At 40.2% G+C, this 24,117-nt stretch overlaps 4 protein-coding genes across 8 annotated transcripts; all 4 read left to right on the top strand.

Annotated features, from left to right (window-relative positions):
• The first annotated feature begins 344 nt into the window (after nucleotides 1-344).
• LOC110158012 (transcription factor E2-alpha-like) lies at nucleotides 345-13,681 on the top strand. 5 transcript variants are annotated; one of them, XM_055150667.1, is made up of 19 exons: nucleotides 345-503; nucleotides 716-785; nucleotides 4,226-4,293; nucleotides 4,560-4,635; nucleotides 5,135-5,175; nucleotides 5,269-5,404; nucleotides 5,525-5,574; nucleotides 6,432-6,531; nucleotides 6,766-6,899; nucleotides 7,377-7,527; nucleotides 7,908-7,966; nucleotides 8,028-8,106; nucleotides 8,493-8,569; nucleotides 8,783-8,950; nucleotides 9,040-9,151; nucleotides 9,226-9,358; nucleotides 9,614-9,855; nucleotides 11,388-11,516; nucleotides 11,602-13,681. In XM_055150667.1, exons 1-18 carry the CDS (start codon nucleotides 354-356, stop codon nucleotides 11,507-11,509), a joined length of 1,968 nt encoding a protein of 655 aa, XP_055006642.1. In that variant the 5' UTR covers nucleotides 345-353; the 3' UTR covers nucleotides 11,510-11,516; nucleotides 11,602-13,681. The 5 variants fall into 5 exon arrangements, 4 of the variants coding, with proteins under 4 accessions (XP_055006642.1, XP_055006640.1, XP_055006641.1 ...); XM_055150665.1 differs by lacking the exon at nucleotides 9,614-9,855 and adding an exon at nucleotides 10,828-11,093; XM_055150666.1 differs by lacking the exon at nucleotides 9,614-9,855 and adding an exon at nucleotides 10,831-11,093.
• Nucleotides 13,682-13,966: 285 nt separating this feature from the next.
• On the top strand, nucleotides 13,967-15,531 carry LOC110158913 (cytochrome b-c1 complex subunit 10-like). The gene is made up of 3 exons (XM_020923471.2): nucleotides 13,967-14,100; nucleotides 14,692-14,821; nucleotides 15,339-15,531. The coding sequence occupies exons 1-2, from the start codon at nucleotides 13,979-13,981 to the stop codon at nucleotides 14,810-14,812; spliced, it is 243 nt and encodes an 80-aa protein (XP_020779130.2). The 5' UTR covers nucleotides 13,967-13,978; the 3' UTR covers nucleotides 14,813-14,821; nucleotides 15,339-15,531.
• A 135-nt stretch (nucleotides 15,532-15,666) lies between these two features.
• LOC110158386 (methyl-CpG-binding domain protein 3-like) lies at nucleotides 15,667-19,543 on the top strand. Its single transcript, XM_020922853.2, has 6 exons — nucleotides 15,667-15,862; nucleotides 17,320-17,485; nucleotides 17,731-17,868; nucleotides 17,938-18,028; nucleotides 18,125-18,302; nucleotides 18,414-19,543. Exons 1-6 carry the CDS (start codon nucleotides 15,849-15,851, stop codon nucleotides 18,562-18,564), a joined length of 738 nt encoding a protein of 245 aa, XP_020778512.1. The 5' UTR covers nucleotides 15,667-15,848; the 3' UTR covers nucleotides 18,565-19,543.
• An 833-nt stretch (nucleotides 19,544-20,376) lies between these two features.
• Nucleotides 20,377-24,111, top strand: LOC110158515 (RNA-binding protein MEX3D-like; the record flags this gene model as incomplete). The annotated part of the gene is made up of 5 exons (XM_055150669.1): nucleotides 20,377-20,527; nucleotides 20,680-20,811; nucleotides 21,266-21,791; nucleotides 22,921-23,162; nucleotides 23,239-24,111. Coding segments are annotated over exons 3-5 (1,590 nt in total), but the record flags the coding sequence as incomplete, so codon positions are not given.
• Nucleotides 24,112-24,117: the final 6 nt, after the last annotated feature.

A 24,117-nucleotide genomic window follows, 5' to 3' on the forward strand; every position in this document is an offset into this window, starting at 1 on the left:
CAACAGCAAAATCTTTCATTCACGTAACTGATTAATAGAAAACCATTCCTGGTATGTCATTCATTTTATGAAATCTACAGTAATTCTCTGAATGATAAGTAATATGACAACATTAATGTGACAATGTTACAGGCAGACACCAACAACACACACATTTACATTTTGGTTTACCTTTTAGGGTATAGTTCAATTTGAAATTAATTATTTTGCTTCTATAATTCTTATGGTAAATTTTTAGTTTTTATGAAATGTGACCTGTATCACAATTGGCGATTAACAAATTAATCTTGACATTGTCATTCCATAGTACATGCCTCTTATTGAACATTAAAAGTTGTGTTGTTACTGATAGCATGTGTCACTCTTGTGCTTTGTGTTCACTCATGTGTTCCTCTCCTCTGTGTCAGTCATTGCTGAGACGGAAAGGGCCCAGTGATCAGCCGCGCAGAATGGCTGCGGTTGGAACAGACAAGGAGCTCAGCGATTTGCTGGATTTTACTGCGGTAAGATGTGGCTCAAATTTGGACAAAAAAAATTGTTTATGTATGAAAAGAGCCTTCTTTGATAATTGGATTTTGCTAAATGTAGACATGGGTAATGGATAATAAAGATCTTCAAGAAAGTCCATTTGGGCATTTTACACAGAACCACAGTTTTATTTACATAAACATTTTGCAGATTCTTGTAATAACAGTGGTTACGTTTTTATTTTTAGATGTTTGAGCTTCCTGTTTCAAATGGCAAAAATCGTCCAACCACTCTCGCCAGCCAGTTTGGAGGTGCAGGTAAGACCAAGACAAAATAATTTTTTAAAATTTCACTTCTCCTTCTCTTCTTTTCGGTATTCTTTCCTTTAATATCCTGGGTAGTTTCAAAAGGCAGCCGTCCACATTTCCTTTAGTAAAACAGCCCATGACCGAACGTAGTTGTTCTGAAAAGCTGTCTGCGGCATTTTGAATACCAATGGCAGTAGTTGTTTCCCGCTTGTGTCATTTCAAAGTGTGTCCATTCACAGATTCTCTCTCGGCTTTAAAAATGTCGCCTGGCCTCCTGCAGATCCACCGGCGGCAGCTTCACTTCCTCGTCCGTGCCTTACAGGTGTCCCTTCCCTCACCTCCTCAGCTGTTGTCATTCAATCACTAACGACAGAAACAGAGTGGGGGATGATGGGAAAAAGACCAATTAATCTGTTTTGTTGAAACTGTCAGATAGTGTGTATTTCCCATTGATTTAATATACCTCTGAAAACCAGCTCTCTTGTTAGATTTATAAAGTTTTTATTCAGTGCCATATCAAAGCTACAGACATAGTTTATGGCACTTTGTCTATAGGTGATGTGGGCCTTTCTGTGGCTGTAGAAGTGAAACAGGATATTACCGTGAGATGAAAGACAAGGCCAGTGTTGCAGGGTGGGATCCACTGCTCCTTTTCTTCTATTCACTCTTTTGTATCAGAAAGGTGTTCGCTTAAAAACACGCTCTGATGTTATCCTCCCCGAGTCCGCTCATGCCATTGTCATTGGACATGATTAAATATACACCCCACCCCAAAGTCTAACCTCACTCATTTAAAATTTAAATTGCAATGCATCTTAAATTTCCTGGTTAATTTCATGTGAAACCTGTTAATTCCCTCTCTTCTGAGTCAGTTGACACAGTTGTTGTTATAACTTTTTACTTTTTGAAATGTTGGAAGCGTTGATAATTCATTGTAAAGGTGAAACTGTTCAAACAGTATTCCAGTCCCAGGTGGTTTTATCTATGCTTTCAAACTTGGTATAATTTTTCAAACTACTTTAAGACAACACATGAAATCTGTCAGCACACTTTCATTTTTTGGCGTTTGGAAACTGAGAATCATGAAACATATTTTTAAACACTGTATGACCTAAAATGCAGAAGAAGAGAACTTAGAAATTTGCATGATTACTTTCATATATATATTTTTTTTACATTTCTAGATCAATCACAATTACAGTTTTTGTATTCAGTTGACTTAATTACATTAGCACAATCTCATACACTCTTCCTGTTGTATTTTGTTAGGGTACACTGGTGTGCAAGGTGCCCCTAGTGACTCACAGGTTCAAATGGCCAGACTTATTGTACATTGTTGAGCATTTCATTAGTAGCACCGGGTCTCTTGAGAGCGGGCTGACATCATGCTTTGTGTCTGTGTGAGTCAGGGAAGGAAGAAGGCGTGTAGACGATCGCTCCACTCCACAGCGCTACAGTTATAGTCGCCCGGGGCTGTATTCCTGTTCGAACCCAGCGCCGTCTGCGCGTTTGGCCAGTGCATGTGCTCGTGAAGTGTGTGACTCAGGCCGCTTGTCTGTTTCCAGTATCTCTTCCTGTGTAATTATAGAGCGGCCGTGCTCAAAGGGGCGTTGCATGCTGGGAGAGGTGCATTGGGGTTCGCCAGAGTGTTTGTCTCATGTTACTCACCCTTTTCTTCATTTTTCTTTTTCCAGTCCCTGCTGACAGTCTGAGTACAGCTTACATTTTTAGCTTTTTGTAGAACAGCATAATTAAAATGTTTCAGAAATTTACCTGGTAATTACAGATTGGGATTATTAGGGCTGCAACATTTTTTTGTTTCGTTAATCAATAAATCAATTAGTTATTTAGTAGTTAAATCATTGTGAATGTAAAATTTTGATGAATCACTATATTACGGTTCTTTCATTCTGTGGATAACAGTTATTTATTTACTACACGAGTGTTACAAATTGCGTTTGCTTCAATTAATCGATTAGTAGCGAGTAGATTAACTACTTTTAGCTCTAGAGATTATATAATGCAGACAGAAGAAATTTGAAAGAAAATAGGAACAGTAATATTTTTCTTGTGCAGTTCAAAACAATATTTTATAGTTTGTAAAGAATAATATACCTTTTAATACTGTGGAAAGTGCTTTTGTATTAAAGATAGTGCGACTGCAATTCGTTACTATTCAAATTGTTATTTCTATAGAACACTGAGATTTTTAAAATAAATTATATACCAAATAAATGTAAATATATGTTGTTTTGTTTTAACAGATATTTAAGTGTCTTTTAACTCGTGTTTTTGAGTCTGTGTAGTCCAGATAACAGTTAACATTAAAATATTCAACACTGATTTTAGTGATGGATTTGTGATGTATTATTTTGAAGCAGCCCTAAAAGCTTTTCTTTATGAATTTAAGCTAATGTTCAGACACAGGTGACTTAGTTATGTTCAAGCAGGCTTTGTGATATGACAGAAATTTCACTATCACTTGGTGGGTTAGATTTGAGGCATTTCACTTAGACCTTTGACTATGTCTGTAGTTACTGTGGCATCTGCTTGAACAGTATTTAACAGTGGCCTTGTTTGTTGTCAGACTGCATTGGAATGATTCTGTACCAACAGGACTCATTTGCATCCTCTCTGGAGTGTTTGATTGGCAGGTTGAGTGACAGTCAGCCCGAGCGATAAAACAAGACGCTGTCTCCATCTCTTACTCCTCTGCCACTGCGCGTATAGATCATAGTTGTCACGACAATCTTGCTGCTCTCCGCACACTGTGGACCTATTCTTCTGTTCTACTGCTGATCCTGTCATGATTCAAACCCTTCTCCCCCTTCTCTTCTCCCATCTCCGCTTTTTAATTAGACAACAAAACAAAAATATGAATATTCATAGAGCTTAGCTTCATTAATATGCACAATTATGCAAATCAGCACGCAATTAAGCTTCAGCTTTCCCCCAGAGATGCTGTGTTGCAGTATGAGAGGAAATTGAGGAAAAGAGGACAGGCAGAAATTTCTGCTTCACTAATCTTTAAAATCTCTCCTTTCAAACACGTTCACCTCTTTGAGAGCTCAAGTGCTTTGGCCAGGCCGCACCAGTGTCAACTGTGCCTGATTGAGACGTTGTGTCTCCGAGGCGCTAAAGGTGACTGCCAAAAGTGAGAGAATGGGCCCGAGCGACTGTTGCCATGGAAAACGTGAGGAGTGGGAGAAGGAGTATTCTGAGGCTCACACACAGTGTTAATTATTCAAACTTCCTACAGCTCATAACCTCCTCGCTGCATGACAGCGCGTCACTGTCATGCGCTGTCGATGCAGTGCACTCTCGGGAGAGGTGTAAACTTGGATCAAAGCAGGTCAACATGAGAATCCAAGTTAGACTTAACTTTGTGACGAGTGCAAATGTGTTCCATTTATTTGATAATTGGCCTAACCTAGTTCTTTGTCTTTTAGATGAGAGGAATGGGTCCGGTCCCTGGGGACAAGGAGAGCAGAACAGTCCATCCTTTAACCAGACAAGGGTACGGCTAATTCCTGAATATCTAAGTAGCCTTGTAGATTTAATACGAACAACTTACATTATAACCCACATCTCGAAAACTAGGCTGTGATATAGTTATCATGCATATGTATGTTTTTTAAACTTATAATATATTCATGGATTTTTACAATGTTGTTAAAAGAAGATTTTGTATAAACCATAAACAAACAATAATCTGTGATTATTTGATTGTAATCACTCTAAAAAGTTAGACAAGACAAGTTCAAACTTTTTTTACTTTCACAGAGTTACGGTGAAGGAAACCTTTACAGTGAGCAGGATGGCATCACTTCTGGTCCCCTCTTTGGCTCAGGAGCTGTTGGTATGTTTTAGTTTATTTAAAAATAATGTAGAATCTTAGAGTTTTTATCATAGTTATTTTACTGCTTAAAAAGGCAGTTAAACACCAAGTACAACTGGTCAAAGCCTTTTCTGGTGAGATGGCAATGGCTGAAGCTGAGGTTAATGGGAAAGGGGGGCAGGAGGAGGGTCTGTTTGTGTGCTCCTGATGGAGGGGGTTGGGTGTAAAGGGCACCCATGCACAAACGAGACTCCCCCTGGGATTACTACAGCCTATGGCTCTTCTGTGTTTAACTGTCAAGGGAGGGGCCAGAGGTTGGGTGAAATTGCCCCCAAACCATTTATAATGGGGCAATTTGTTGATGTTTTTTGGTCCAGATCCATAAATACTTGCATCATATACGTTTAAACAGCAGATGGTGAGCCCACAAACTGAAAAAGGGGCAGGACACACTGTGATTTAGCAGTGACATAAAATATGTTTTATGATCATGACCTGATTAGGCCCCCTCTTTTCACAGGGAAGGCTGATCGTGGAGCATACACTTCATTTGCAACACAGGTAAATAATTTTGCAGAGAACACACTCTCAGCTACAGCATTATGTCTTTACTTTCGCAACTCTCTAATTTAATATTCTTCTGCTTTTCTGTAGCCGGGATTTATGCCCAGTGAAATGCCCCTGACCAGCCCTGATGCTCTCTCACCGACCGGCCCCAAGTCAAACTCTCAGTTTTATGCCTCTTATGGGGGAGCCAATATTCGCCGACGACCTGCACAAGAACCCATTGGTAAGACGTTCTGCATTTAATAATGCTTATTTTTAAATGTACAAATTGAGAGTGTGTTGTAAAGTGTTAAAATTATTTATGTACTGTTTGATAATATCTCAATTTTTTTTCTCTTGTTAGACACACAGCCAAAAAAGATCAGGAAGGTCCCACCTGGCCTACCATCTTCGGTGAGCACTCCTCTCTAAACTGAAAGAGCCCAGGCTGCTTATAAATGCTTCATATTTGCACTCACCAATACCGCTATAGCTCTGTAGCTCTGCCCTTGTAATATAAGTGAATATAGTCTGTGCATGTAATGAACCTTGTGCTGCTGTAAAAATAAAAGAAAAGCACAAACCCATGCGTTTGGCTGCTCTCTGATCCGCTGCTTGTATTTATAGCAGTATTGGTGCAGCCTTTACTTTATGGCCACAGTTCTGTGCTTGAGCCAAGTTAGATCACTGATGGTTTTCGCTCCACCTCATTTTTTCCTCCCACTTCGCCGCTGCACCCTATTTCCTCCTCTTCGGTTTCTTCCTTTCTTCCCACCCCCACCGCCGTGAACAACAGCCCTCCCCCTCCCTCCCCCATCTCTCTATCCCAGCTGCCAGTGGAGTTGGCTGCTGTCCAGGATTCGGCAGATGGTTCAGTAATTAGTAGTGCATCTCTCCGTTTGCTCGTCTCTTCCTTCTTTTCCTCTTCTTTTTCTTTTTGTTTAATCAAATTACAGAAGAAAACTTAAGTCCATTTGAGTTTAGTTTTATAGACACAGTTTGTTACTTGTTGTTTATTTATAATAGCATTGATTGAGGGGGTGTGTCGTTACAAAGATGCGTATGCCTATGCATAGTTATGCATATCTCCCGTGCTCTTCATGTGTCTCCTGTACATTTTTTCATGTATTAGTGAGTATGTTTAAGGCAGTCCAAAACCAACCAGCTACTAAATACACTACAAAAACAATAGTACACCACAAAGCAAGAATTTAGATCTAATGCAGAAACTGTAACCTTATATTGCATTTATGCCTTATGCACTTTTGTAGGTGTATGCATCAGCAACTGGAGAGGAATTTAGCAGAGAGAATGCTGCTTACCCAAGCTCTAAAGCAGGAAATGTCTACCCTCCATCTTACTACATGCAAGGTTTGAAAATTTGAGCTTGTAAGCTTTCTATTTTATTAAACATAATCAGACACATTTTAATAGCTATATTAGCAGTATTAGTATATAAGTATAAAAGTGGATTAGATTGATTTGTGTGTTGTGTGTCATTTGAACAAAGTTGTTTTACTGTGACTCATGAGGCTTTATTCTTCTCCCTTTACATCTGGCTGTTCTGCACACATTGTGCCCACTGCGTCCACTGCCTCTTGACAGAAGGTCTCCATCCTCCCTCAGACCCATGGGGCTCTGGCGGGTCGATGGTGCAGCCTGGTTATCCTGCCGTACATGGCAACACCCCCCATCTGAGCCATGGCCCCTTCTCAGCCATCAACCCCCAGGACAGAATGGTCAGTGCTTATTTTATTGTGACTGTTCATATGAGTCTATTTCCACTGGCGTGGCACTGTGTGGGTGTGGCCACTTTGTTCCAAACCCCAAAAGGGGTTTAAGCTGTACTGGTCCTTGAACCCTCTTGTAAAGTGGTCTAGCCCTAAGCTCACCTCAGCCCATTTAGCCCCAGGAGGAGCTACATACGGTTGCACAATGAATGGACAAGAAGTAACATTTAAACAATAGAGAAGAGGGTCTAATCAACACAAAGCTATCGGTATAATATAGTAGTAGGTATAAGTAATTTATAAGTAGTAATGCAGCTTTACTACAACCTCTGTAACTAGAAAATAGGAATTACCCAAACACTGGACCAGTAGGGAAGTGGATGTTTTGTAAATAAATAAATAAATACCTCAATGATGAACAACTATGAAGAGGCGAGGCTATGATCACTGTAAGTGTAGTTTTTGAATTTGCTTTATTTTATACAGAAACGGCAGCCACTGCCCCTGTCTCCGCAAAACTACCCCCTGCATGGCAGTGAAGTCAATGGAGCTCATCCGGCTGGCTTCCAATCCGGCTCCAGCAGCTTTGGAGTCCCCTGCCACACTCCTCCCATTGCCGGCACTGACACTCTAATGGGTACAGTTTTCCTTGGATTTATTGCATTGCAAGCATATACTCTAGGTTTATATTAATAATCACTTTGAGATAGAAGTCACTGCAGAGTATACAGTCAGGAGGTTTGTTAAAAGATAGTTTTGTTAGACAATAATTTAACTTAACTTGACTTTTAAAATGGCTTCAGAACAAATAGAAATTACAATAGAAATTCTCCCTCACAAGATGGTGAGGGAGAAAAACCGAGAAGTCAGAAGAAGTAAGTTACTGTTCAGTGTAATTCTTAGATGGCTTTCATGTTGCAGATTAACAGCTGTCTTATGTTTGAGAAAAAAATTAAAGAAAGTCAAAAATAAAACAGGCCAGGTCAATAGACTCATTAAAATCTGACATCTCTTTAGGTAATCGTGGGGCAGTTCCTGGAAGCTCAGGCGATGAAATTGGAAAAGCTCTGGCTTCTGTAAGTATAAAAAATGGGTACTTATTACTTTGATTAGTGATTGATTGTGATGCCTTTTCAGATTTACCCTTCAGACCCAAACAGCAGTGCCTTCCCTCCGTCCCCATCCACCCCTTCTGGCTCGCCTGAGGCTGTATCAGGTGAGTGCAGAGCCGGGCTCAGTTTTTCCTCTGGCCTCAAGGTCATTCTGTATAGAGAGTTTCCTGTTGTTGATGGCTGCACTAAAATCTTGTGTTGCATTGTTTTCGTTGAGTTTGGAGATTTGGACTTTGTTTTTAGCACAGCTTCAAAACATCCTGCTGTTTTATTTTACTGTATTATACCTATCTTTAACCTATAATGTACTATGCTTTTCAATTATAGTGTTAATATGATACACGAAGATAATGGAGTTTGTTTTAAATTTTGAGATATTTCTGTCAACCTACTCACACACAGACTTCTTACAAAAGCCCCACTAGTGGCTTATGTGCTCTGCTGAGTGGAGGAACATTGTGAATGAGGCGTTTTCTCTTTGTGTCCCTAGCTTCTGCTTCCCAGTGGACTCGGTCTTCAAGCCAAACCACTCCTTCCCCTAATTTTGAAGAGTCAATACAGCCCATGGTGAGAACAATATAATGCTGTGATTAACCTATTCATGAAGAAAAGGTGCATACAATTTTTAATTGTGTACAAATTACTTTTTAATTAATTTCTTGTAAATTGTGTGAAAATATTTAATGGTTTGGTTTATAGCTATTGCTTACTGTTTTAAGATAATTTACTGCTGCCTAAAATATTGCTTTTTTGTTATTATTTTATCTAATTACTTTGTAGCAAAATAAAATGGATCGCCTGGAGGAAGCACTGAACGTTCTTCAGCGTCATGCTAGTGGACAAGGAGGGCCAGGATCTACTGAGATGCACAACCTGATTTCGTCTAGTCTCGGGTTAGCACAGGCCTTTGGTGGAACGCTAGGACTTGGCAGCCGTCTCTCAGGACTGGTATGGAAACATTACATTTTGTTATGTATTTTGCTTTTGTTCATTTTCTGTATTATTTATATTTTAATACATTTAATTTTTTTCTGAAGGGAACCAGTCACCATGAGGACTCTGTAAGTCTGCCCTCTAGTGGTGGACTGCTGAATAGCCACCTTGGTCCTGCACCGATTCAGTCTGGTCCTCAACCTGAAACTTTTAGCAGTAAGTGTTTTTATTTATATCACATAATGTGATGCAACAGTCTATTTAAATAAAAGTGTCACTTCCCTGTCTAGATCTGTCTGGTGGATTAAACCGTTCAAGTATTCCTGAAATCAAGCGTGAGAGAAAGGAGGATGACGAGAACTGCTCTGTCACAGATAAGTCCGACGACGAGAAGAAGGACTTAAGGAACCGCATTCGAACAAGGTATTCCTTATTGGCAAGATTATCAGAAGATCAACAGGAATAAAATCTTAATCTTAGAGTTAATTAATTAATTCAGCTGTTCCAAATAACAGCTGAATCTGAAAAGTTCAGGTTAAAATTACACATTTTTTTTGGTAGACACGTTAAACTATGTGTTAACATTTATATTTTAGGACTGTGTTACTATTTTTAGTTTAGGACCTGTTTAGCACCAGGCTATTAACTTAATAATTTTTTTGGCCATTGGCTATATAGTAGCCTAGATGATGAAGAGGATGATGAAGACCTGCCAGTGGAGGTTAAGGCTGAACGGGAAAAAATACGGAGATTGGCAAACAACGCGCGTGAGCGGCTCCGTGTGCGGGACATCAACGAGGCTTTCAAGGAGCTCGGCCGCATGTGCCAACTCCATCTAAGCTATGAAAAACCTCAGACCAAACTGATCGTACTGCAACAGGCCGTTAACGTTATACTCAATCTGGAGCAGCAAGTCCGAGGTCAGTGGGGTCCAGGACCAAAGGACGAGATGGGGACAAAAAACATCCACACAGTCTCACTCTGCTCTCTACTTTTTAAAATTATGCTTTTTCTGACATTGTCAAATAAAACAAACTGATTTTTTTTTAAATATCACATTTAAAACAAGGGAACATATTACAGAAATGAAGCTGTGTGGTTGTTTTTTCAGTGAAATGTCCTTTAATGCCTACTCATAGTAGATTAATTTGAAGGTTTAAAAATTTTGCGTTTTAGGCATTAACATTTCTTATTCTGTGCATAACCATGTTTTCTTCATAACTGATGCAGACTGTCTCAGCCTTTGTCTTTTTTGTATAGCATATTTATAGAGCATATATGTCTGTCTTTTCAACATGCTTCTTGTTATGTGACTGAACCTCAGTAGCTGCTCTCATCTTTACTAACTTCACTAATTGGTTGCAGTGTCTGTGTAATGCATGCCTCAGCCTTTCAGGCATTAATTGTTTTTGCTGCGCTGTTTCGTTTCCATTGCCTTTATTTCCCTTCCACAGATGGCAACAGTGATCTTTTCTATTGCATTCAAATAAATACATCTCCTGCTGCTGATGTATTTAACACAATGGCTTTATCTCTGTCTTTGTGCAGCACTTGGCAGAGGGTGCGCTTCCTTTCTCTTTCCCTCCCTCATAACTTCTGTCCTGTGATATAGGTATATACCCACAACTTTCGGCCTGGACCCCAGTAACCACTAAAACGTTGAACAATCAGTGTCACGGGAATCTGTTTATCAGATTTCAGAATTTAAATTTGACCTTCAAAGAATACCTAAATTCTTTCTGATACATACACTCTCTTACCCAGAAGGCCACTCCACTGGATTTCTTCATCAATTTAATTGCAGAAAAAAAGAATAATAAAGACATAATCAGCAGAAAGTGCAAATATGTAGTACAGGTCCGTCATGCTTTTCGTCTGGTTTTGTTACCTAGCAGCTTCAACCCCCTTTCTCCTGGCAGCAGCGTGGTCTCAGTGAGCGATGAGAACCTGACTGCTGAAGAGAAGGAGCAAAGGGAGCGAGAGCGCCGCCTAGCTAACAATGCCAGAGAGAGGGTGCGTGTGCGAGACATTAACGAGGCCTTCAGAGAGCTGGGCAGGATGTGTCAGGTCCACCTCCAGAGCGACAAAGCCCAGACCAAGCTGGTCATCCTGCAGCAGGCCGTCCAGGTCATAATGGGCCTGGAGAAGCAGGTGCGAGGTAGGTCACCCAAAGTAAGAAAGGCCCAGTTTGTCTTCAATGGAGACCTCAAAGCTCAACAAATTTTACTGAAGCTATTTCCCCTCCTGAACATTTCACTTGTGTTACATCCGCTTCAGCTTTCCTCTCTTTAAATAATGAGCCATGGAAAAGAGAGAGGAAGTGTCACTACTTTTCTGCCAAGTTTTCATCCTACTATTTTCATTTCTGGGTTTGATTAGCTTTTCGTGGTTAAACTCTATAAACATGACATTTACTTCAGTTCTTAGGAAGTTTTATTCTTTGTTTCCAAAGAGCGAAATCTAAACCCTAAGGCGGCATGTCTCAAAAGGAGAGAGGAGGATAAAGTTTCTGGGGTGGACCAACAGATTCATCGAGGGACTCACCCAGGTTTGGGGGGAGATGGACACCTGTAATACTCAGGTGAGGTTTACTGCACTCTTTCGAAAATAAAGTACACTACTTAATATGTTTTTTTGTAATGGGACTGTTTCTTAATCTTTTACAGTTATGGTTGATTGTACAGCGCTGAAAACATGTGGCCTTAAAACAGTATATCATTGTTGTCCATCTTAATAGAGTGTGTTAATCAACTTCTACAAAACACACTTCCTTCCATACTGAAAAGCAGTTGGCCACATTCCTTTGGATTTACAGAAAAAACATGTTACTGAAATAAAGAACTAGGGATGACAGTTTTGAGAAAAGGACAAGGATGACATTCTGTTTTGTTTTTTTTGTACGTTACATGTTGGAAGCAAATGTTACTTGGATCAATTGCTTATATGAGAAAACTGAAAGAAATGTTTTATTGGATCATTTGATTGGCATTCCTGACTTAAAAAGTATGGATTATTGTTCGAAATGACTGAATGAACCTATAAGACTCACTATGCGTGAATTATTTTGTACTGTGGATCCTGAGTCTTACCTCGAAGCGTCCTGTACATTTGTTATTGTCACTGCCATGCAAGTGGAATAGAGAAAGGAAAGAGACCCACCACACAAACAAACCTGAGCAGAGACTCTGGAAAAAGTGAATCTACAGTGAATCAAACGTGTCAATGGATTTCCAAACTATTCCTCTATGAGGCGTTTATTGGACTCCAGTGCAGATGACAACACCTCTGCCCCATCTTCACCATCATTTTGTCAGCAGTGCCCTGAGTAAATCCACTTCGGTATTTACAGCTCAAATTTCATACAATCGTCAGAACATTTGTATTATGTGACTGTTGCCTCTTTACCAGCTGAAGTGCAAGTTGATGAAAGGGATCATGAGTTTTACTGAATGGACAATTTTCTGTATTGCCATTGACTGACCACGTGGAGGCGTTTTGCATTCTTATTTTTAAACAATTGCCTGTATGAGAATTTTCCTTTTGTATAATGTTTTTTTTTTACTTTGTAAAATAATTGTGTATAATTGAAGTTTTCATTTAAAATGATCTTTGTTTACATACATTGCCTTGAAAATATATTCTGCCACAATCCCTTTTTTCTAATTCTAAAATATAAAACATTTAATATTTTATCACCCTCTTAATTGACCATAAAATTACACTTGATTGAATTATCTTTGACTGACAGTTTTGTGTTTGCTTGGGGCTGAAAATGTTTTCAATGCATTGTAGGTTCAGTTGAGATTACAGGAACAAATGAGGTATTGTGCCAGGTGCTCAGATATGAATCTAATGTTCATGTTCCATTGGTATTTTAATTGCCTCTTTTTAACTGGCCAGTTAATTGGATCCTAGTGATACACATGATACCCATCCTGTTTAAAAGGGAACAACAGTTACCACTGTGAAATTTTCCCCTTCACATTTTCAGCTCTTGTATAATTTTTGCTTTTTCATGTAATTGGCAACTCGGTTGCAATATCTGCATAGTTTGTGGTATACTGTTCTTGAGTCTATACTTAAAACCACGTGAAGACAAACTAAACTCAATCATCAGGGTGGCCTTAGTTCTGGTGTTGCAGATTTTTCATACTGATTACTCACTAGTGCCTGCATAAACCTCTACTACATGGTGGAAGATGTATCTGTAGATTTATTTGTTGTACTGTTAAAAATTATGGACTCCCGTGATATATCTGACTGTGTCTTTGACCATCTGAATTATTAATTAACTAGTCTTTCGGTGTTCACCTTGGACACTTTATCAAAAAAAAAAAAGCCCTAAATTTGATGTACTTATTTTGTTGAATAGTATGACCTTGACTAACATCTGTTTTGTTTTGAACTATACAAGATATTTGATCAGAATTACGATTATAAGTTGGCACTGCTCTGACAGTATTTGGTTTACCTTTGTCCACTTTTGCCCATTTTTCTTTAATTCTGCTATTATTTTACTCATCAAACAGAAGAGGTATGCATACTTCTAATGTAAACTGCAACAGCTTATCATATCTTCATAACAGATATCTGCTGCAGATAAGTGTCTTCACTCATGTTTGGGGACAATTTCTACAGGTTGTCCTCAAAGTGCCTCCAGTTTCTTATTTTTTATATATAAAGTAGAAATTGAGAGCTGTTGTGTATATAACAGTAATGTAGCAATAAATGTGCCATTAAAAAGTTCATTTCAGTGTGTCTTATTTTATAATGCTAAAAGTAACAGAAATGTATTGACTTGTTGAAAGGTCCAAATAACTATTTTTGAATGGTACCTGTGGAAGTTTAGTGGTGCCACATATACAATCTGTACGAGTGGTATACAGGTGTATGGCTATCAGCTTATAATTTTTATTCAGATGTTTTACAAATTGTATCCATACAGTCTATGGTCGTATCACGTATCACGTTTCCATACAACACACATACAACAATCTTGCGTTTTTCTTTTATTTTGTTAGAACCGGATGTAGATGCTCGCACATGCGCACTCTGCAGCAGGAGGCTAAGCGCGACCTTTTCTTACCAGCGCATCAGCTGTTCCGCTCGTCTAAAATGCTTAGTAAAGTTTTGGGTTCGAAATATGTTTCCATTGCCAAATCGTGGTAAGCTTGTTGTTATGTATCAGTAGTCCCATCAAGTTTATTGCATGTGACTGGGTGGACATCATCATATATCCTTAGTTGACGTTAGCTTTTAGCCATTAGCCAAGACGAGGTCACCACCGCTAAGAGGGAGAAGTCACGACAAGTTTAGGAAAGCTTTAGAAATTATTAAAACTTTATTGGGTAACACTAGTAAAGCTAATAATTTCTTCCTTCAGTGTATACTAACACAGAAAGTAAATCTTAGCTACAAGATTTTTTTTTGGGATAAATGACATTCAGTACCAAACTACAGTACGTGATTGTAATATATACCTAATGAGCAGGATTTATAGGTGGTCATTAGCAATTTATCTATGTATTTATATCTATATCTACAATATAATATACTTATTTTATTTTATTAATTTTTTTTTATCTCAAGGAAAGGGTATTTAATGGATTTTATATTAATCATACTATCCTGTAATGGGGTTCTAGATGTATGAATTTAATGTTTCATTAGAAAGTGATGCCATTATGTCACCTCCCAAGGTATAAAGACTCATTGTCCATCTATATTTTTTCATAAATCTCTCTTCTGTTTTTCAGGGTTCCAACTATGGCAGTGTGGGGCACAGCGGGAGGTGTAGCACTGATCCACTTCACCGACTGGCGACTTATACTGGACTATGTTCCTTACATCAACGGTAAATTTAAAAAGGATGAATAAGATGTGAAGGTTAGTACACATATCAAATTAATTTAAGATGTGACATGTGCTGGTATGTGTTATTCAGTACCAGCAGGCACGATTGTATCTGGGATGCCATTGGCTGTCATTTAACTAAGGATACATGATTTGATGGCATAGCCCTTTTCATATTTAGGGGGGCAGCGCATATGTAAGTTCATATTAATTAACATTTTTGTGAATATGCCAGAATTAGTCAAGGGGAAGCCAGCAGGGGGCAGCAAGAGCAAATGGATTCAGTGTTCACAGATCTGGAACCATTGTTTTAACTTTTTATTATTATTTAAGTATTATTAGTGCGTACTTACGTTTGTAATGGTTGTATGACACCAGTACGTATTTACAGCTTTGTTTATTTACACCAGCACGTGTTTTGAGGTCCATTGATAAAATGTGCTTTACAAATAAAGTGTATTGGAAAATAAATATGTATTTGTGTGATTATATTGTTGCTTACAACTTATTGCTTGATGCTTTTGTCATTTGCTCGTCTTTTATTTATTAGGGTTTGGGGAACTGAAGTCAACTGCTTGAGGATCTCTATTGTGGCACCACTGCATCACTGAAGCCGACCATGCAGGACACCACTGGCTTCAATACTGATTCTTAATTTGTCTGAAATCTGATGTGTATAATCCAGATAATGTAATAAGTCTTTGTGTTATTATTTGTTTTTGAAGTAAAATGTATAAAAACTATGTGTACATTTTCTTTTAAATGTTTTGCATTAGTATAAATGTATAATTTGTTGCTGAGTTATTTCCGCTATTTAAGTTTTGTTGCTCAATTGCCTTCATTCAGTGCATTTAAGCATCAAGAACTGTTCCTTCTTTGTTTTAGTCCCTCTTGTGGACTAGATTTCGGCGGATGTAGACTTCGTATTACAGCGTAATGGGTATGCGGAGTGATTGGGGATGTCACGGGGGGCCATTGTCGACGGGGAAACTGCATAACTTTTAAAAAGCTTTCAAAGTATTTTTGAAGCCAGCGAAAACATTTCTACATTCAAGAGACCATGGACAGAAAGTGGTATGTGCAGACAATGATCGAGTTGCATGTCTTATTTTATTATTATTTTTGGCTTTTTGTTGTCCGTGGTCGCATGTATGTACGATAGTGGTCGTCTATTATCGTTTTATGGCATAAGATACACAGATAGCATTGGAGGTGGCCCCCGCATGTAGATTCACCAAATTAAATATATTTAAGTTTCACAGAACTTGTCTCGTTGTCTCCGTCGGTGTTACGCGGATGTGTAGCGTGTAACCACCTCGTGGACACCATGCTCCGAACTCGACAACAGAGACTGCTGCTGGTCTGCTCCTGTGCACAACTTCCATAAAAATAAACCATGATCTCTGCAAATGAAGTCCGAGTTTAGAGGGAGATCAGTGGACATTCAGGTAGCGTAGTCGCAATAATCTTTTACAAATTAACATAAACAACAGTTTATGTCCCAGCAGCCGTACAGTAACCATGGAGTAGTAACACAAACAGTTGGTGCATTGAATTGTACAGGTAAGTAGTAGCACATGCCTAGGGACGAAACAAGACAGCATTCGAAACAAAAGCGCATTTGGAAAGGGCTCAGGCCTTCAGCTTCTGTTGAGTTACAGCAGCTGCAAGGCGGACGGAGGACAAAGATATCCAGCTTTAGGCCATATAAACACCAAGAAGAGAAAATCGCTACTAGTCTCTTATAGGTGTGCCATGTTTATATGCTATTTGAATGTTATATTATATATAGCCTATTGGACTCGTTCATTTACATATGTGCGGTACAGTTTGTTCAAAAATGTATGTATGCTTATGTTAGTAAGGCGACTTGGTCATATACAGACTAAAACTTCCTCTGTGTGTCCTGGTGTCCTCTTAATATATGCTATTAAGAGTAAACCCAAGCCATGTGCTGCTGTTTTCACACTTACTAGTACTTTGATTGGTTAACTGTACCTGTTACTTACTCATACCATAACTTAGGCTGACTAATCAATCACAATTAGAATTTTTATTGACTATCCCTAAATTCCAGTAACTGAGTGGTTCAAGCATTTGATCATCAACCTTGAAGGACGGCAATTCAATACGAACTCCAGTATGTTAGTGATTTGTGGTAGTCAGAACCACTGATGCTGATTTGCACCCTCCCTTCTACCAGTCTACCCCAAGAGAGCTATGGCTAGAAGTAACTCATCACCAGGTGTGGAGTAAATTACTAATGTAATGTAAAATGTAATGTAAAATGTCTTTGATTGCTGAAAGACATGTTAGACTGTATAAAAGGAATAAATGGACATGGACAAAACATAGATTAGATGAACCAGATGCATTGTTATAGCAAGAAATGCTAATTGTCAACACCTGTCTAAAGGTGGAGGAAAATCAGTACATTTAGTAAAATGTATTTATTTTCTTATACCAGCTGATATTTCTTGCCTGTTTTATTTTATCCTGCTTACATCTACAATATGTTTTCAATTTTATAGCATTCCTGTCAAACATTTTCTGAACAAGCCCCAGATCATCCATGGTTTTGGAAATGCCTCACAGACAGATGCTGACAGCAGCAGCCATGTGGGAGCTGGACGACTCCTTCAGACCAAAGCACAGCACTTCAAGCAGAGAAATGCCTATAACACCACACAAATAAAGGTCAGTGCTTTTCGCAAGTTACAAAATCATGTATGCATTAAGGTTGCATCAGGGAAAACCTCTGGGTTACAAGGGTGAATTTACAGTGAAATGATGATTAACTGAATGATTGCAGACAATAGTAAAATGGGATAAAATAATCTGGACTTGTACATTTATTTTTGTTTCATTATGGGAATATTCTTGGCCTTTTATCTAAATCTGAGCTCTTTTGTGAGTTTTCTATTATTTATTATGTTTTACAGACCAGACTTGACCTAAACACAACACTACCAGTGAGGCAGACAGCCTCCATCTTCAAACAACCGGTAACTAAGGTGACGAAGCACCCCAAAAATACTGTGAAGACTGATCTGCGAAAAGCTAGAGAACCCCCCAAACAGGTGCTGCTGTTAATGATTATCTTATAAATTAAGCATATATTAATATTGATTTTATTGTTACCCTTTTAGTTGTTCTGGGAGAGGAAGCTAAGTGGTTTAAGTGCATTTAATATTGCAGAGGAATTAATCAAAACTATTGATCTCCCCAAAGGCTTACAGGGTAAGAAAATAATTTCCCTGTTTTTTTAAACGCACGCTTGGCCTACTATTTTGATATTCATGATGAGTGATTGTGCCCTCTTGACATCTTTTTCAGGTGTAGGCCTTGCCTGTTCAGATGAAACTCTGCTGTCTGCCATCGCCAGTGCCCTTCACACTAGTGGCTCACCTATCACTGGACAGCTGACAACAGCAGTGGATAAAAATCCTGGTGTCTGGCTTAATACCTCTCAGCCACTTTGCAAAGCTTTTGTTGTGACGGATGAGGATATCAGGTACCGTTCAGTTGTTAATTTTGCTTGGTTTTCTATGGAGTGTACTTTAGTTTTTCACTATTGATAATTTGATTCAATTTACCTCTTCTCGTGGTCCTGTTTGTGTTATAGGAAACAGGAGAAACAAGTACAAAGTGTCCGAAGGCGACTGGAAGAAGCACTAATGGCTGACTCTTTAGCTCATTTAAATGACCTCACTTCAGATGAAATGGCTGGGGGACAGGATGAGACAGTGATGCAGGTGGATCCAAAGATATCATAGCCAGAATAGATATTCATATTTCTGAAGCTACATTCCTCATGACAAATACCTCGACAGTCTTTCGCATTTTCTATCCAAATGTCAAAAAGTGCTTTCTGTTGAGATGTTGTTTCTCATTTTGGTTTTACATTTAAATTTAGACGGTTAAAGGTGCTGTTATATTATAAACTCAGTGTGTTATTATGGTTAGTTCTTTCCTCCAGTGTGTTGAGTGCAATTTTGTTTACAGATAATGGCAGAAAATATGTTAAGGGTTTGTATAGTGTGACTATACCTCTGACTAAACACAGTGCTTTTGTTAATGCCTTTAGCATATTATGTCAGGAGCTCCTTTTTCATACTGCATATGTGATTGCCAAGTGCTTCGGATTTAGGTCTTTCTAGATAGGTTAATACATTTGCCTGGCATCCAGAATACACACTTCTTCACACTTCATATGCATAAAAAAATCCAGAAATATCATTCTGGATTTGTCAGGCAAATTTATCTACATGAAATAGTTACTGTGAAATCTGTTGTAACCATCTAGGTATAAAATATAGCTTAGAGCTAACGATTGTGGTGTCACATCGTGAAGAATTATCATTTTGCCTAATGATAAACCGATGAAGACTAAGATGCTAAATTTAATGTACATTCAAACGTATTCTGACACTATAAATGTATTCACCAGGAGTGATCCAACAGTTTATCCTTTTGTTCCACTGCTCTTTTGTTCACTTTTTACATTGTCTTTGCTTATGTGCTCTATGGAAGTTAAAACATGTTTTTTTCTTCTGCTGTTAGATTAACTCTCAATGTAAGCTCAATTTTATTGGTAAATATAAAGAAAAGTAAAGCTGCTGCTGTTGGTTTGCTGTTCCTTGGTGATTCTCATGTTAAAGGTTAAAACAATGCCTCTAAAATTATATTTCTAAATTTGTAATTAAAAAAGGTCAGGCAAGTGGCATATTAAAAGTTTATTCAAGTTTGATCAAATTATGTTGTTTTTTTAATTGTGCTTTTGCTATAAACTTATTTTGATGTGGAAAGGCAGGTCTGGTGATCTCTGCTCAGACTGTTGCCTCTAGCGGATGAAAATGGATGGATGACATTGATGCTTCCCATGCTGATTTGACATTAAATATTAGTGTTACAGCTTTAATGTTTGACAAAATAAGGAGCTATGTCCTTTTTAATGGTTTGTGGAGCTTTACACTTAAAAATAACAGGGTTTAACATTGGTGGACCACAAAATTTGATATTTCTTTCAAGAATAGTGAATCTCCCATAGATATCTCTCCATCTGAATTTATAACATCAAATTCTAGATTAATAGATATTTGGCTTATCAGCCATCGCAGTCATGTGGTCTCTGGATGTTTACAAAATGTAGCAGATGTTCTAGAAACAAGTCAGACCTATACCTGGTTATATTTGTGTCTTCAAGTTTGTTTTGTTTTTTGTCTAAAAAACTTCTGTTATTTTTAACACTAACATTTGTTTTTCGTTTTTTTCATTTGTTCCCCCACATGCTCGAACGAAAACCACAGTACTGCCAAATGCAAAAATAGTAATTGTTGAAAAATATACAGTCAGTACCCTGCGATTCCTGTACTGTTTTGTCTTTGTCTTCGTAGAGGCGTTTCTTATTTTATTTTAATGAGTGTAAGCCTGGATTACTTCATAGGTTCTAATACTTGTATCCTAGATGCTTCTGTCCCAGGTAGGTAAAGACCATGTTCTGACACACGGTGCTAGCGGCGGGGGTATGCAGATGATGCAGATACGCTCGGTTGCTGCAGATGGCCTTTGAACCCATTGTTGTGTCGCGGGTGACGTCAGTGCCGTGTGCGGTGCTGAGGCGGCGTGCGCCCGTGGTCTGTGCGTGCGCCTCTTGTGTGTAAAGTCTATGGGCGAGACAAAGGCGGCGGACCGGGGTCAGGCAGCGCACAGCGAGGAGCTCCGTTTGCATCGAAAAAGGTAACTTGCTTCTTCTGGCTCTCAGTACGGTCTGGGGATGCCGCGCAGGATTGGGGCCAAGTGACAGCTTTGGGGGCGTGCTTAAATTTTTCAGTAAGTGGGAAAACAACACAGCCTTGCTTTAATCGTTTTCTCTTACGCCCCCCGTTTAGCTGCTAGTGGCTAACACTAGCTACTAGTGCTGCCCACAACTGATCGCCTCCTCCTATTGCCTTCTTCTCATCTTACCCTCAACAACTTGTCTTCAAACAGGAAGAGGGCTTTCTCGGATAAGACAAGACGAAGTAAGTTTGAGTGTTTTCCACCCTTGTTTAATTTTGAAAATCAGCATATCTGGTGTAAGAAAGAGTGGAAGTTCAGCTGTCTGTGTACAGCTAGCAGCTAGCCCCAGCGCTCCCAAACAAAGGGGCGACAACGTGACTGGAGCCGACTCTGTGCAGCTAACAGCTAGCTCTTTTTGTTATCGCGATTAGATCCACTTTTGTCGTTTCCACTTTTGCCAAAGCTGGTGCATGTTTTCAACTATCATTAGTTGGCGTTATCTGTGGTATCACCTGAAGGAAATGTTATTTATCCACGATATGAACATGCTGTATCCAACAAAACAAGCAGCCCCAGGATGGTTCAGTGACACAAAGCAACAACAAAGCCAAGCGCTCCAACTATTGCCGTCTTTTGTTCAGCCTTAACAACTTATGTGTGTATATCTATCTAAACTTTTTCCCTTGTCTTTGAAAGGGTGACTCATCGACACAGGCTTTTGTGAGCTGATGTGAGATCCCGGAGACTATGCCTAGCCCTTTATTCCACCCCGAAATTATGGACCACGACGTGGTGATCAGCAGCCAGCACAGCGGGGATCAGGAGTCCCGGGATGAGGAGCACCAGGAGGCACTCCGCTTTGCCTTGGACCAGCTGTCACTCATGGCTCTGGACAAAGTGGACTGTGGTGGCGGGGGCAATGGGCTGGACGCCTTGGATGGGACCCCGGCTTCAGGCTCCGAAGGCTGTAATGGAGTGGGCGGAGGAGGCTACGTGGATCTGCAGATGCTGGACCACCCCAGCGGGTCGCGAGATTCGCCCACATCTTGCTCCCCTTCCCCGGAATATTATGGGTCAGGCGGCTACCACATGGCTGGCTCTCACTCCATGCTTCACGGAGAACAAAGCTCGGTGCTCTGTAACAGGAAAAGAAGTGTAAACATGACCGAGTGTGTCCCCGTGCCCAGTTCTGAGCATGTGGCGGAGATTGTGGGCAGACAAGGTGAGTGCAAATGTATTATTATTGATGTGATGTCTTAGTGGACAACATGTACTGTTGCATGCTGCCTGTTTTTCTTTGTTTGGTTGTATGTTAGACTTAACTTTTCCACCATAGTTTGCTTCTGAACATGACATCATTGTTTATATGCTTCATACAGCAATAATGCAATGTGCGTTAAACTGCACATGTCCTGGGTTTTTGCATGTGACTCTATTTAGATAATAGCTTGACGAGTAAAGGGGCTAAGGGAGTGTGGTTGATGAGTAGGATGAAGGGGGAGGGGTGGGAGAGGGTCAGACAAAGCGGCAGATTGTCGGGAGTCTGGACATGTCTCAGAGCTTGCACCAAACAAAGAAAATGCCATAAAATGTTTGACATGGTTCGTGCAGTTGGTTGATTTAGTATTTGCAAGTACAAAAGTAGTGCTCCTGGTGATGTTAGGCTATGAATGTGCTGTTATTGTTTTGGGTGTATTTGGGATGAATAGACAGTAAGCGCACTAACACAGGATTGGGCGGTGTTACGCCCTGCTCCCACTGCCTCTGCCTCAGCTGCTGCTTGAGCGCTAGTCGCCCGTTCGGAATGGTCGTTTCTTTGTCCTTTTTATCCATATATCTTAATAAATAATGTCTGGGTCATATTTTTAATTTATAACGACACCTGCGGCGTCTATAGCGGCGTGTCATTGTTCTCTTTGTTTGAAAAGCCATGCTTTCAGCTTCCCAGAATGACATCACAGTCAACGTGTCCCATTGGTTAATGGAAACGACGCGTCTGTCTTTAAAGAAACAGAACACTTTGAATGTTCACGCTGGCGATAAGACTACACAGGCAGATCAGCAGACTACACACGTTCTGCTAGTTTGGAGAGGGAGAATGCTCTATATATTTATAAATGATTAAAAATAGTATCAATTTGTTGACGACTCACTACTACAAGTAGGTAATCTGTGACCATTTTAACCCTGAAGTTTGCAAACCTATTGTAGAGTAGCTATTTCAATTTTAGGTGAGGTCAGTTTGAGTATTTAAAACTTGGTTATAGAGGCTATGACAAATTATAATAATTATTATTACTTTTTAAATTTTCATGTCTTTAAGGACTTAATTACCTATTCCTTTCTTTTAGGCTGTAAGATCAAGGCATTGCGTGCAAAGACAAATACCTACATAAAGACTCCAGTTCGGGGTGAAGATCCTGTGTTTATAGTGACTGGCCGAAGGGAGGATGTGGAAATGGCAAAGCGGGAAATCGTGTCGGCAGCTGAGCACTTCTCCATGATCAGAGCTTCACGCTGTAAAGCGGGGGGCCCAGGGGGCGGCGGCTCGCTCCCTGGCCCCCCTCACCTTCCAGGGCAGACTACAATACAGGTAAAGTTCTTACCTTGACCTTCATGTCCCATCTCCCCCAGGCCAAATGTGTTAGCATATCCCTTGTTCTGTGCAGGTGCGGGTGCCATACAGAGTTGTGGGCCTAGTTGTGGGACCAAAAGGAGCCACTATCAAGCGCATCCAGCAGCAGACACACACTTATATCGTGACCCCGAGTCGAGAGAAGGACCCTGTGTTTGAGGTGACTGGGATGCCTGAGAACGTGGACCGAGCACGGGAGGAGATTGAGACGCATATCACGCTGCGAACCGGCACCTTCGTGGATCTGCAGGGAGACAACGACTTCCACACCAATGGCACTGATGTCAGTTTGGAGGGCCTGGGTGCACTGAGTGCTGGCCTAGGAGCCTCGCTGTGGTCCCGGGCAACTGGGCACCACTCAGGCCCCTCTCCCCCCTCGCCTCCCCCGGCCCTCTCCATGGCCATGCAGCATTCAACTGGGCGTAAGCTGTCCTCCGCAACATACCATTCGCACAATGGCAACCTGAACTCTGATGGTTTCACTAACAGTCGCAAAAGCAATGAAGGGGGTAGCCCCACCAGTCCCTTTAGCACTGGCTCCAGCAGTGCTGGGGGGGGGCTCAGTTTTGGAGGTGACTCTACACCAGGATTGCCTTCCTCTGATGAACTGGGCTTCGAGTTCAGCACTTCCAACATTTGGGCACCTTTTGTGAATGGGACTGCCTCCAAGTCAAGCTCCTCACAGCAGCCCCTGCGCAGGAACAGCAGTGGTCTGAGTGGAGGGGCCATTACACCTCGTCTGTCGCCTACTTTGCCTCAGGACACAGCCATAGGATCTCTGGAGCACCCGCTGGCCCGTCGCGCGCAGAGTGACCCACTCAGCACCCTGTCCTGGCTGCAGTCGGGCGGCAGCAGCGGCTCTTTCTCAGCAGCATCCAGTTCCAGCTCAGGTGCGTCCTCCACTGGGTATTCG

This window comes from Boleophthalmus pectinirostris, unplaced genomic scaffold (assembly GCF_026225935.1).
Source record: "Boleophthalmus pectinirostris isolate CB_2022bp ecotype Guang Dong unplaced genomic scaffold, ASM2622593v1 HiC_scaffold_145, whole genome shotgun sequence".
In the NCBI taxonomy this organism is placed as follows: domain Eukaryota; kingdom Metazoa; phylum Chordata; class Actinopteri; order Gobiiformes; family Gobiidae; genus Boleophthalmus; species Boleophthalmus pectinirostris.